Here is a 13,106-nt window from a genome sequence, read left to right on the forward strand (position 1 = left end):
TATGGAGGTGGAAGAAGCCACTCCCACCCCCCAAGTTGCTACTTCCCATAGAAACCTCACAGGTGATCTGGAGCCAGACTTAACTGCACACTGTGGGATTTAAAATGTCTGGAAACATGCAGGCAAAGGCTGGAATATGAACAGCATAAAGGCCGCAAGGAAATGTGGCCTGGTGGTGCTTCCCCCCTCCCTCCCCCCTCTCCTAAGAGGCTGCTTGACAGGAGGCCCCCTTGGTGCTAATTTGATTCTCTCTCAAGTGCCTGGAGATCATTTCCATGCCCTTGGAGAGACCTCTCAGTTGTTTGCACCATTCCAAGCTATGGGGCTGGAGAACTCTGCGTTGCTGTATTCTGGGCCTGAATTGTGTGCCTGTGTGTGGGCAATGCAGGATCTTGCCCCTATAGTATGACTTGTAGTTGTCTTAAGCAATGTGGGCTGTGTGTTGGTGATGGATGGTATATATGAAGGGAAGCTCATAGCCTCCAACATCCTGCAGCATGATCATGGGGTCATGCTTGTTGACATGCTGAGGATAACACTTTCCTCTGCCTGCTCCTTACGTTGTTTCCTATGCAGCAGCTTATCCTCCATGGATCTGAAAGCCAAGGCGGTGCTTAAAGATAGGATAGAAAACCATAATTGCCCTACAGTTCAGAGTGCATCTCAGCATCTATAGTGTGTGAAATGGAGGATTTTGTACCACGTCCGCATGATGCATTTTAATGTTTGTGCGCAGGATTCTCTGTGCATGTGCACTAGGGATGAGATAGCTCAGTGACAGAGCTTCTGCTTGGCATGGAGATGGTCCGAGGTTCAATCCCTGGCATCTTCAGGTACTATTGGGAAAAACCCCAGTAGAACTGTTGCCAAGTCATTGCAGACAATACTGCTGTGGTTCAACCATAGAGCATATGCTTTATATACCAAAGGTCCCAAGTTCAGGCCCCAGCATCTGAACCTCTGTGTGAAACCATGGAAAGCTGCCACTAGATCAGGGGTGGTGAACTAGCGGTATTTTCAGCCTGAGGACCACATTCTCTCCTGGGCTACCTTCTGGGTGCCACATGTGAGCCCAGAGGCAAAAAATGGATGGAACAGATAATGTAAATCAGTGTTTCCAAAACTTAGGCCTCTCCAGCTGTTTTGCAACTACAATTCCCATCATCCCTGACTAGCTAGGGGTGATGGGAGTTGTAGTCCAAAATCACTTGGAGAAATACTGGTGTAAATGTCACAAACCCCTCTAAATTCTCCATCTATGCATTGAAATACATTCCAGCTAGGCAGAAACACTCCAGCAGGGCTGATGAGGCATGTGACCTTCAGGAGAATTTTGAGGGCCAGGTGGAGAGACCTGAAGGGCCACGTTTGTCCCCTAGGTCTGAGGTTTCCCATCCCTGGTGCAGACAATACTGAGCTGGGTGAAACTGTAGCCTGGGAGAGTCTGTGTTAGGTTCGTAGGTTCCTCTCTCTCTCTCTCTCTCTCTCTCTCTCTCTCTCTCTCTCTGCCAAACTAGATGAGATGCACAAATGACTTTTACAAAGTAAGCAGCAAACATTGAACTGGGGGTGAAATCTAATCTGGACTTCAGCAGGGGCCAAAGGGTTAAGGCCCCCACCCCATCCCACAACTGAGCTTCTATCAGGATCGGGACCCCACAGCTGCAATGTGCTCGCTAAAAGGCCATTTTTGAAATTGTTTGTTGGCATAGCATCTCATCTGTGTTGCTGCTTATCAGTTTCCCCTATTTTGTGTGAGCTGTGGCTCCAGCCCCTTATGCAGCCGCAAATCAAGGTTGACATTGCCTGTTTTAATGTGTTAATACTTTCAAAACTGAATTGTTTATCAGGAATGTTGTATGATGTTTTGAATTGATCTCACCTCCCTTGACAAGTCGGCCTGGGTGATTTTTTCATGCTTCACATTTTTAGCTCAGTGCTCAAGGTAGACAACCAGCCTTTGCTCTAGTCTCAGCCTGGCCAAAACCTTATTGATCCCCCTCGCCATATTAGAAGATTAGAAAAAGTAAATACAAGGTGAACAGAGATTGCTGGTGGGGGATGGGGAGACTGAAGTGTGGGACCAGACATTTCCCACGATAGGCTTCCCTGCATAAAGCAGGGGTGGAGAACCTGTGGCCCCCCAGGTGTTCTTGGACTGTATCTGCGGTCACCCATTCTGACTGAGACTGATGGGAGCTGGAGTCCACCCCCATCTGGAGGGCCACAGGCTTCCCACCCATCTACCCACCTCTGCAGTAAGATATCCAGTGGAAAAGACTATTCCACAGGCCTGAGGATGAGCCTTGTGGGCCTCTTGGTTGGGTCTTGTATTCAGCAGCACCCCAGCCAAATAGGTGCTCCATTTCCACCCTACCCCAGCTGAAGCAACTCATTTATTGCTCCTTGATTTCCAACCCAGGGCTGGAGTCATATGGTGGTGTGTGTGTGTGCAAGGAATAGAACTGCTGAAGATGCTCCATTACTGACCTAAAGCCCTTCCTCCAGCCTAGTAATATGTTCCCATCTGTAGCCTTGTGCACTACAAACCATCCATCCAGACCTTCCATTAGATTAGGGAGTTAGGAAGCTGTGTTAGGTAGAGTCATACCATTGGTCCACCTTACTCCGCCAGTAACTGATGTCTGTGTGGAAGGACTTTGAGTTCAGGCCATTTCTGCTGCTCAAAATAGCTTCCCAGGCCCAGAATTCTTGAACGCTGAATGTTTGTTTTTTGCAGCTGGCTTCAGTATGTGGATCTCAGGATTCTAGTAAGAAATACACAGAACAGTCTTCACAAGCCTGAACATCAGAAGAGCTTTTCTGCTGGGTCAGGCCAAATCCTAGCCTAGCATCCTGCTCCTGCAGTGACCAAACTGATTCCAATGGGCAACTCACAAAGAGAACCCGGAAGCAAAAGCTCTCTCCCCACCTGTGATACCTAGCAATTGGAAGTCTAAGGCAGTGGAGGTAGAACATGGCCATTGATATCCTTACCATCTGTGCATTTCTCTGGTCCTCTTCTGAATCCACCCAAGCTGCATTTGTCCCCCTGCAGTACTGGGGTAGATGGAGCAATAGCCTGACCAGATATGTGGCAGCTTCCTAAGCTACAAACAGGAGACAGCTTGGAGTATTGCTGAGCAGTCCTGGACACTACAGTCCCACCAATCCCAACCCTTTTTTGCTGCTGTTCTGCAATCATTCTGGTAGGGAACAAGTGATCAGGCCCCAAATCTACACTCAGCGTGATCGCTGAATAATCAAGAGTTTGCCCTGATGCTGGCTTTGCGTCCGCTTCATGAGCTCCACCCAGCAGCTCTGGTTAGAAAAGACATGGCTAAGCTTGGCTTGGTGGCCCCTTTTGTGGGATGGAGGATTGAAAAGGAGATGAACAAGCCCCTCCCACCTGGCAGTCCCTCTTGCAGAGATGTCTGAGTCACCCCTAACCCGAGATTGCTGCGTCAGATGGTTGAATTAATGAATTAATTGATCAAACTTTCTTTTGTCAAGCAACCAAAGCTCTGTGTTAGCTCTCCTAGCTGCCTGTTTCTCAGGCAGATGAAAAATTCAGAGCCTTCCATTGTTTAGAATGAAGCAGGACATTCCTTTCCTTTCCTGTTTCGATGATCTCCAGATGGGGGAGGCTCAGGCAGTTGTGGAATCTGTGCGCAGTGCACAGGGTATGCCTAGGCTGCCAAGCAGTGTTCCGGGGGAAGCCGTTGCAAGGAAGCACCAAAGCAGGGGAAGGGCCACAGCTCAGTGGCAAAGTGCTTTCTGTGCACGCAAGAGGTCTCAGATTCAATCTCGGGCATCTCCAGGTAGGGCTGTGAAAAATTCTGGTAGAAGTGCTTTGGGAGAAAGGAGCTATTTAGTGGCCTGGTTCACACAACACTGAACTATGGTTTGTTTCACTTGACCGTGGTTTGTTTAAACGTGCAAACCCAGCTCAGTAGACTAACTATGGCTTGTTTCCTGCCAACAAATCATGCTGTGAAACCATGATTTGTTGTTGGCTTGCAAACTGCAGCTTGTTTTAACTATCGTTTAGTGTACGACTGAACCCAAGTGGCACCTTAACTATGGTGTCTTTGGTGACCCCTCTCCAGAGGTGCTTCAGGCTGCAGAGGCATGTGACAAGATCTGATGGAAAACAAGCTAAGTGTAGGAATAAGCCATGGATTCTTTGGTCATCTGTGAGGTGGCTTGGCGTTTGTTGAACAAACCCATGGTTAAAACAAACCATTGCCTTATGTGTGAATGCAGCCAGTGTATGATTTGACTTGCTTGACATTGCCTAATACATCTAACTATTTGGTCTGCAGGCCTCTTTCTGAGCACCTCTGAAGCCCAGTTGGGGACACGTTGGATCTGGTGGAGGCTGGGAGTAAGGGACTCATCCACAAAGCCCCACTGTATTTCGGAGGTGCTTAGAAAACAGTGAGATTCTCATTGCTTTCTAAATAGTTCTAAAGCTCAATGCAGCCATGGGGATGAGCCTTCTCCCCAGCTCTACCCTCCAGTTCAAAGCACGGGGTTGCCACTGGCAACTTGGTGTGCATGTTTGTGGAGCCCCTGTTCCAACATGATTCTGTGCACAAAGTGCTCTCTCCTTCCCTCAACCACCATTTCCACTTTGGGGATCGTGGCTGGATTTCTGCAAGACAGGGCACAGATGCCAGGTGGTCCTGTGACAATTGCCTATACCCCAGATTTTTCTGAGCGGTGTGTGCATGTGTAGGCACCCTATAGCAACTCCTGCTGTTGTTTTCCAAGGTGTTCTTCTAAATCTGCCCAACCCTTTCCCATAGCCAAGAAGTAGCAGGAGCCCTGGCACTGCGTTCCCTGGGCTCCCTATGTCTTTCAGTTTGGATAAAGCTGCACCGTGACGGAGCACTTGTGATTGGGAGTGACGGGCCTTGCAGGGCATCTCAGGTTCCCTGGCTGGCTTTCCTTCATGTATATTTTAACCCAAGTGTAAGCCAACGCCTGGCTCCCACCCCAGAGCCAAACGCAGCCCCTTAGTCCCAGCCAAGCCACAGGTACGGAATGGCTCCAGCCCTCCACTATCTTTTCTTGATGTCTCTCCAGGGTATGTGTGTGCGCACGTATAGAAAAGCGCACTCCATGTGCGCACATAGGCCATCCATCCACAAAGGATGCTTCAGCGGCCCGGCAATTTCAGACTCAGCCTGAGTTTTGTACAGGGTCCCCTCAGGGATTTCTCCCTTTCTTAAAACCACTCTCTTCTAAGTTTATTTTCTTTGAAGCAATCTACATTCTCTTTCACTCTGCAAAAAGAGTTATTTTGACTGCTTACGCTCAGAGAGGTGCTGTCATCTGGAAACATGCTTTTCCTTATGTTTTTGCCATGGACCGGAAATCTTGAGGGAGGGAGACATCCTCCCTCTCCCCCCCCCCCAGCAAATAACAGTATACCTCTGAGCCAGCTGATCTAAAGGCAATTTGCAGAAGTTGGTTTGGGACAAACAAACAAAAAGTCTTTTCTCTCACACAGTGAATTAATGTGTGAAACTCCCTACTACTCTTCAGGTGAGACAATGGCCACTCGCTGCCATGGCTGGAGGAAAAGTAAATCAACACAGCAGCCGAGTCAAAGGCTTAACTTTCATGTTTCCTGCAAAAGGACCCATGTTTAATCCCAGCATTTCCAGGAAGGCTGGGAAATGAGACCACTTCCTGAAACCCCAGAGAGCTTCTGTCAGTGTTGACCAGGAAATGGGTCACCTCCAGATGTTGTTGGACTACAACTCCCACCAAACCTGACTGTTGGTCATGCTGCCTGGGGCTGATGGGAGTTGGAGTCCTGCAAAACTGGAAGGCTAAAGTTTCCCCATCCCTGGTATAGATAGTACTAAGTTAGATGAACCAACAGACTGACTTGGGGAAGGGCTATAGCTCAGTGGCAGAGCACGTGCCTTGCATCCAGAAGGTCCCTGGTTCAATCCCTGGCACCTCCACTTAGGTCAGGGAAAGACTCCTGTCTGAAACTCTGGAGAGCTGCTGCCAGTTAGTGCTGATGCTCTGACTTGCTATAATGCAGCTTCCAAATCTTTGTGGTCAGAGGCAGTATACCTCTGATTAAAAGAAGCTGGGAAGGCCATCATCTTTATAGTGTGTTAGTGAGTTTCCAGAGGTGGGTGATGTTGGAAGCAAGATGTTGGACTTAGACAGACTCTGGTCTGATCCAGCAGTTCTTATGTTCCTTGAGATCCTGTAGGTTGATAAATCCTCCTTAATGCCCCTTAATGCCAGGTAGGACTGGCAAACTTAATTCCTCGGACAGATGACTTATTCAGGCTTGCTAGATAAAGTTTGGCTGAGATTAAGAGTAATAATTCCTTGTGCTCAAATTCGTTGGGGTCCTTGAGGGGTTTAAAACACCGAATCCTTTCCCCATATGTGACAAGAGAAAATAGCAATTGGTGTTAAGAAAATCTGAACTCTCTTCAATGCTTCTTGTTATTTTTGTATAGCGTTTTGCCCTGTAGTCATTTAACAATGAGAAAAGCAGATGTTACTTTTTAACATCTATACTCTCTCTTTGGTGCACTTGACTCTTTTCAGCCTTTGGGACACCCAGCCTTTTTTACCCTGCTTTGCAAAGCCTGGAAAGAAAATGATGATCCTTTTTGACTAGGGCTGCCATTTCAATTTTCACTCTGGTTCTGTCAAACACTGAAGCTTTATGGCGTAAGGGAAAAGAAAATTCTTTAATGGTTAAACTTTACATTGCTGTTTTCAGCTATGAACTATCCTGAATAGGTAAAATGATGCATTAGCTTGTGTGGTTTTTTTAAAAAAAGAAATGAATATCACCATACAGACTTTTATAATAACCTATATCCCACCCTTGTAATTAAGCTCTAGCCCGGTAAGCCACACATGACATGGGATTCCACTACATGTGAGGGAGTGAGCTGGCGGGGGAAGGCTAGAGAACATTGACCATTCCCTGTACGCAGCCTTGTGGGAGGGACAGACCTCTCTGCCCCATCTCTGCCAGCTTGCAGCAGACTAGTAATGTATTCATTCATTTATTTATTTTTGCCTGCTGGTAAATTTTGTCAGCTTATTTCCAAGGCTATTCTATCCTGTTTCTGAATATGGCCGATCTGCAGATGGATAACAAGAAATGGAAACTAGGGGATCAAGAGCTCATGCCAACATACATTGTTCTCCCCACCCCAGCCCTGCAAGGTAGGTTAGGCTGAGCTTGGTGGCTGAATTAGGATTTGAACTGTGGTCTTCCAGCACTCTAACCACAACACCACACTGACTCTCACCTCACCACACTTACAGGCAAATAGATGACTGGGGGGAATCACTTTTGATTTTCTCCCCCAGGGGTAGTCAATATGGGGGCCCTCCAGATGTTGACAGTCTAATTAAAACTTCCACCACTAGCCATGCTAGCTGTGGCTGACAGCAGCTGTAGCTGAACGATATCTGGAGGGCACTGTGTTGGATACCTGTGTTCTAGCCCCTGGTTCTCCACATGGCTCCTGCTTGCTTACTTCTGCTTACGACTCCTTCCTATCCCTACAGTAAAAATGAGAACCAGAACTGAGTACACACCGTACAGACCTACAGTTCCCAGCACCTTTAACAAACTTCAGTAGTCAGGATTCTTTCTTTTTTTTTCTGCTGGGCTAGCATGTGCTTTAAATATGTGGTGTGTATGCAGCCCAAGGCAGGGTGGGCATTAAGGCATTTGTGGCATACTGGGCAATGTGGGGGAAATGGCTGACCTCACTCCCCAGTGGTCCCTTTTAACCTGTCCTGTCTGAGCATCTGGTTTGTTGACACCCCTACCACCTGGGTTTTCTTCCTTTCCCTCCTGTGTTATATACACAGGAACATATCCTTGCACTTCAGATTGCCTTCATTTATCACATTTATATCCTATCTTCCCTCTAAAGAGCTCAAGGTGGCAGGCATCGTTCTCTTCCTCCCCATCTTAGCCTCACCACAACCATTATGTGGTAGGTTTGGCTAAGAGGCAATGACTGCCCAAGGGCAACCAGTGAATTTCACTGCTGAGCAGGGGTTTGAACCTGGGTTTCCCAGCTCCTAGTCCCAACATTCCTACCACCAGCTGTTATTTGACCACATCAGGTTTGGTTGCTAGTGTGGGGCTGACTTTAGCCCTCTTGACACATTATTCATGAGTAGGTAATATCCTTGCTGATGGCAGAGTGAGGATGTGTTTTTTCACCCACACTATGGTTAGGTCTGGGACGCAGGTGGCGCTGTGGGTAAAAGCCTCAGCGCCTAGGGCTTGCCGATCGAAAGGTCGGCGGTTCGAATCCCTGCGGCGGGGTGCGCTCCCGCTGCTCGGTCCCAGCGCCTGCCAACCTAGCAGTTCGAAAGCACCTCCGGGTGCAAGTAGATAAATAGGGACCGCTTACCAGCGGGAAGGTAAACGGCGTTTCCATGTGCGGCTCTGGCTCTGGCCAGAGCAGCGATGTCACGCTGGCCACGTGACCCGGAAGTGTCTCTGGACAGCGCTGGCCCCTGGCCTCTTAAGTGAGATGGGCGCACAACCCCAGAGTCTGTCAAGACTGGCCCGTACGGGCAGGGGTACCTTTACCTTTACCTTTATGGTTAGGTCTGCTTCTCATAAGAACTATGCATTGTGCAGAGGAATTCAAAGGTGTGAATATGTATGTGTAAGGGACACCTGTGTCCACTCTTTCTGTGGATGTTGTACCAAAGGGTGGTGGTTATTCCGGGTTTCTTAATCCAGTTTAAAAATGTGACTCCTGGCAAAGCCTGGTTCATACATGCATGTTACCGTAATTTCTTGATGATTGCAGCCTCAAGAGATCATTGGCTTTTGTGAATGCTCTATAGCCTTACGTCACAACAAACACCAATATGTTTCTCAATAGGATCAGCTCACACATTAACCTACTGGTCCTCAAGGTTGTGGGGCATTAGAAGAGCACATTGTTGTGAGCTTTAAATGCATTGAAGCCCAACCTGCTCTCTAGAATCCAGTTTGGTCAGGGTAGCTTTGCAAAAATACATCCACAAAAGTGACATCAGTCATTTTCCAACAACCGAATATCCCTCCTGATAATGAGATCTACATAGTGAAATGCTGATTCAGGGTGTGGTCAGTGACAGCAGAGCCGGGGAGTTGCTTCCTGAATCTTGGAAACAATTGCTTTGATTTTTCTTGCTTTGGCCTCTCCCAAACTGGAAGAAAGCCCCAGGAAACCCATTTTCTGATTATCTTCTAGCTAGCTGATCCTAGATTGACACCGATATGACAACCCTGCCCCCAGCCCCCAAGGTACAGGGGTTCTTTCCCCTTCCCTCCTGTCTTTGCACAAGGCCATGCATCCCAGGGAACAGCCCTGCCACAGCTTGTATGCCCAGAGAGACTGCACGTCTCATTAAACACACAAATACTTCCTGCAGATTAACTTGCAAGTGTACCTTTTCACACCTGGCTGAGAACACCTGTCATTGTGATCAGGCAGCCATGCCTTAAGGGAGGGCACTAAGCTTCACTAAAGGTAACCAGCCAGCCTTATAGTTCCTGATTTGCACTGTTGGATGCAGCATCAGTGCTCCCCCTTTGGAAAGTCCCCAGTTCGAATCTTGCCTTAACAAATTCAGCCTATGTTTAGAGAGTGTGACTTTGGCAGACATAGGTTCCTTACTAATTAATGTGAATGTTTAGAGTGGTATCTATGGGTTGTGGTCAACTCACTTTTAGTCAGCTCACACCCATTGAAATTAATGTACCTAAGTTAGTCATGGCCATTCATTTCAGTGGGTCTTTTCAATCAAAGTTGAACCCTGTATACACCTTTTTTCTGACTGGTGGGCTATGGTTGCTTAAAGGTTTTCTCCATCCACTGCAACTTCCTTTCCCCAACCATCTTTCTCACAGCTGGATTTATGTCTCGTATGCATTGCAGGAGGCAGGGGAAACTACCAGGAAGTTTGCAGTAGGAAAAGCAGCAGGGAGAGGAAGGGTTAAGCACCCTCTGGCCAGCTGCATTTCCCCCTAAAAATGAGCCTTTGCAAAGTCACAATATTCAGCAAACACAGAGAGGAGAGTAAGGTGTCATTTTTTCCTCTGCTGATGAGTTTGAAATGTTGAAAGAATAAAGCTGGCCTCCCTTGCAGGGTTGTTGACTTGTTCTCTTCACACAAACCCCTTCTTCAGCTCTGCCATTCGTAGCTAGGCAGAACATTTTCACTCTTATTTACCACCTTGTCCCTCACCCAGCTGCACACCTAGGCAAGGGCATTTGGTTCAGGGCCCTACCTTGTGGCAGAAAGGATGGGAGCTCAGGAAAGCCTTTGGACAAGGCAGGGCAGGGTTGCTAAATTGGTCTACTTGGCAGAGAAGGCAGAAACCTGGGGTGGGGGAGGCTTAAATGGACAGGGTTTGTTTTGTCTGGAGACATGAAGGCAGGGCCTGATAAGCGTGTATTGCTTGAATGTTGGGAAACTTGTTATCAGGATCCTTGAGGAGAATTGAGTCTCTGGGGCCACCTAAGAGGCAGGGGAGAGAGCCACAGATTCACAAAGTCATTTTAGAGCGGTATTTCCCGAACTTGGGTCTCCAGCTGTTTTTGTACTACAACTCCCATCATCCCTAGCTAGCTGGTCAGGGATCATTTGCTCACTAGGCTAGCCTTTTCACACTCACAAATCCCCCTCGATCCTCCAACCAGGCAAGCAACAGGCTTATCAGGGTTCAAAGACATATTCTAGCCAGGCAAAAACACTCAAGGAAGTGAGGGGTGTGGCTGGGGAGAGTCCCAAGGGCCAGATAGGAAGGTCAGAAGCAGCACATTTCTCCCCTGGGCCTGAGACTCCCCACCACTAGTCTAAGTCAGTTGTTCCGCAGTTGTCTCCACTTCATGCTGTGGACAGCTAACCCAATTCTCCCTTTCAGGGTGTAACGGAGACTGAAGGATGTTTTATCAGGCTATTTCTGTCCTGCAGGAAAGGAATGGCTCCTTCAGAACAGTCCAAGTACAGTCGCATTTGTTTCCCAACAACCTGGGAACTGTCTCGCTCTGTTTTCTAGTTGCAAACTAAAATTGGACTGAACACAAACTCTCTCATGGGAAGTGCAAACTTGATATTCTTGAGGCTTTTCCAGAGTAATAGCGGTTGCTGGGGCCTTTGAACGGTTTGAATTCAGCCCCCTGGAAAAGTGCTGCATTTTAAGTGATATGAAAGTCTTGCCCAGCAGTGTTTGATCTGCGATGTCTCATTCACACATGTGAGCCTGTTGCTGAGCAGGGACTTGTGAACAGGCCATAAGAACAGAGCATAAGACAGGGAACACAGAAAGCCTACCAGATAAGGGTTATTTACATTGAGTGGCAGCTCTCCAGGGTTTGGGGCATCGGGCCTTTCCCAGCCCTATCTAGGGATGCCAGGGATTGAACTTGGGTGACGTCTGGGGTGGAAAATCACAATAGTAGTCTATCAGAGCCTATCTTGGGAAGATTTAAAAACAGCTAATCTGGTCTGTGTGCCAAAGGTGGGGTTTGCACTGCTTGACATTTCTTCCAGTCTAGCACCTTCAGGGCCCTGTCTGTAGACGCATATGGCAAAGTTGGCAAGCTGATGTCAAGGGCATGGTAATGTTAGCAAGCTCAGCTTGAAATATGCATTTAAAGACCCTCTTCCGCCTTTCCTGAGCTTTTCTTCTTTTGATTTTGTCTGTCTCTCCCCCTCTTTTTAACAAATATGCGATTGAATGCACCATCAAGATTGCTTCTCCATTCCTGGACAGGGATAGTCTGATCGTTGTAGTCCATGCATTGATAATTTCAAGGCTGGATTACTGTCATTCACTTTATGCAGGGCTGCGCCTGAGCCTGGTTTGGAAGCTCCAGCTGGTGCAGAATGCAGCAGCCAGATTGCTAGTGGTCGACAACATGTGACACAATTGTTAAAGCATCTGCACTGCATCTACTACCATCCAGGTTCAAGGCAGTGTTGGAAACTCAAATATATGTATTAGCTAATTGTCAAATGACACCTTAAACCTAGGTTACGGTCAGCACAACAGAATGTCTAGGTGCCTTTTTTGCGGTGGAATTTGTTATAATTGTTATTATTATTATTATTCATCTCATTTCTATACCGCTTTATATTTTAAAGGGTTTACAGCACATTAAAACATCAAAATAAAGCAATCCAGAATAAAATGAATTCAAGCTTTGAGGAAAATATTTCAGATCCTTCTTTAAGTGACATTTTGCTTTCCACATATCTATTTACCTACTTAATTGATATAGCTGCCCCATAGCAGTATTTAGGAAGCCAGTGTGGTGTAGTGCAGGAATCCCCAAACTCGGCCCTCCAGATGTTTTGGGACTACAATTTCCATCATCCCTGACCACTGGTCCTGTTAGCTAGGGATGATGGGAGCTGTAGTCCCAAAAATCTGGAGGGCTGAGTTTGGGGATGCCTGGTGTAGTGGTTAGAGTGTCGGACTGTGACCTGGGAGATCAGGGTTCAAATCCCCACTCAGTCATGAAGCTCACTGAGTGACCTCGGGCCAGTTACAGCCTCTCAACCTACCACACAGGTTGATTGTAGGGATTAACTGAGGGCGGGGGTAAACCGCGTACGCCTTGGAGAAATATGTGGAAAGAAATGCAATAAATTAACCTTTTCTGCTTACCTGCTTAAGAAAGCTGGAGGGGCCAGCCAGTTGGAGATGTTAGTTGTCAACCTGGCATCCAGAGATCTCCATGTGGTTGCAGTTGGACATGCACCAGTCGCAAAACGCGCCTGGTGCCTGCCTAATTTCTAACACTGGTTCAGTGGTGTTCTTGTATTAATTTACAAAGCGATGAGCAACTTAAGTGCTGGGTGCTTAAGCTTTGTCCCTGATAATCATCTGATGGAATGTCGTTGGAATGTTCCCGGAGTTGGGGAGGCTCATTTGACAACATGGAACTGTGCCTTTAAGTGTCACCGCCCAATCCTGTGGAATATTCTGCCAACAGAGAGTCAGCAGGCACCTCCTGTTTCAACTCCTGTGCCTGCTGAAAACTTTTCTGTTCCGTCAGGATTATGCAGGCAGTTCAGAA

General features: G+C 47.4%; 1 protein-coding gene across 14 annotated transcripts in view; it reads left to right on the forward strand.

Moving 5' to 3' along the window:
- MAP7D1 (MAP7 domain containing 1) overlaps window positions 1-13,106 on the forward strand; it is a 58,288-nt gene that overhangs the window by 3,325 nt on the left and 41,857 nt on the right. The window contains exon 1 of one of the 14 annotated variants that reach the window (XM_079985238.1): window positions 7,161-7,221. The exons of the other annotated variants lie outside the window; for them this stretch is intronic. Coding sequence (XP_079841364.1) covers window positions 7,182-7,221 — 40 coding nt within the window. The 5' untranslated portion in view covers window positions 7,161-7,181. Of the gene's footprint in view, window positions 1-7,160; window positions 7,222-13,106 lie in introns of those variants that run through there. 14 annotated transcript variants of the gene reach the window in all.

The sequence above is a fragment of the Podarcis cretensis genome, assembly GCF_951804945.1.
Source record: "Podarcis cretensis genome assembly, chromosome: 8".
Classification (NCBI taxonomy): domain Eukaryota; kingdom Metazoa; phylum Chordata; class Lepidosauria; order Squamata; family Lacertidae; genus Podarcis; species Podarcis cretensis.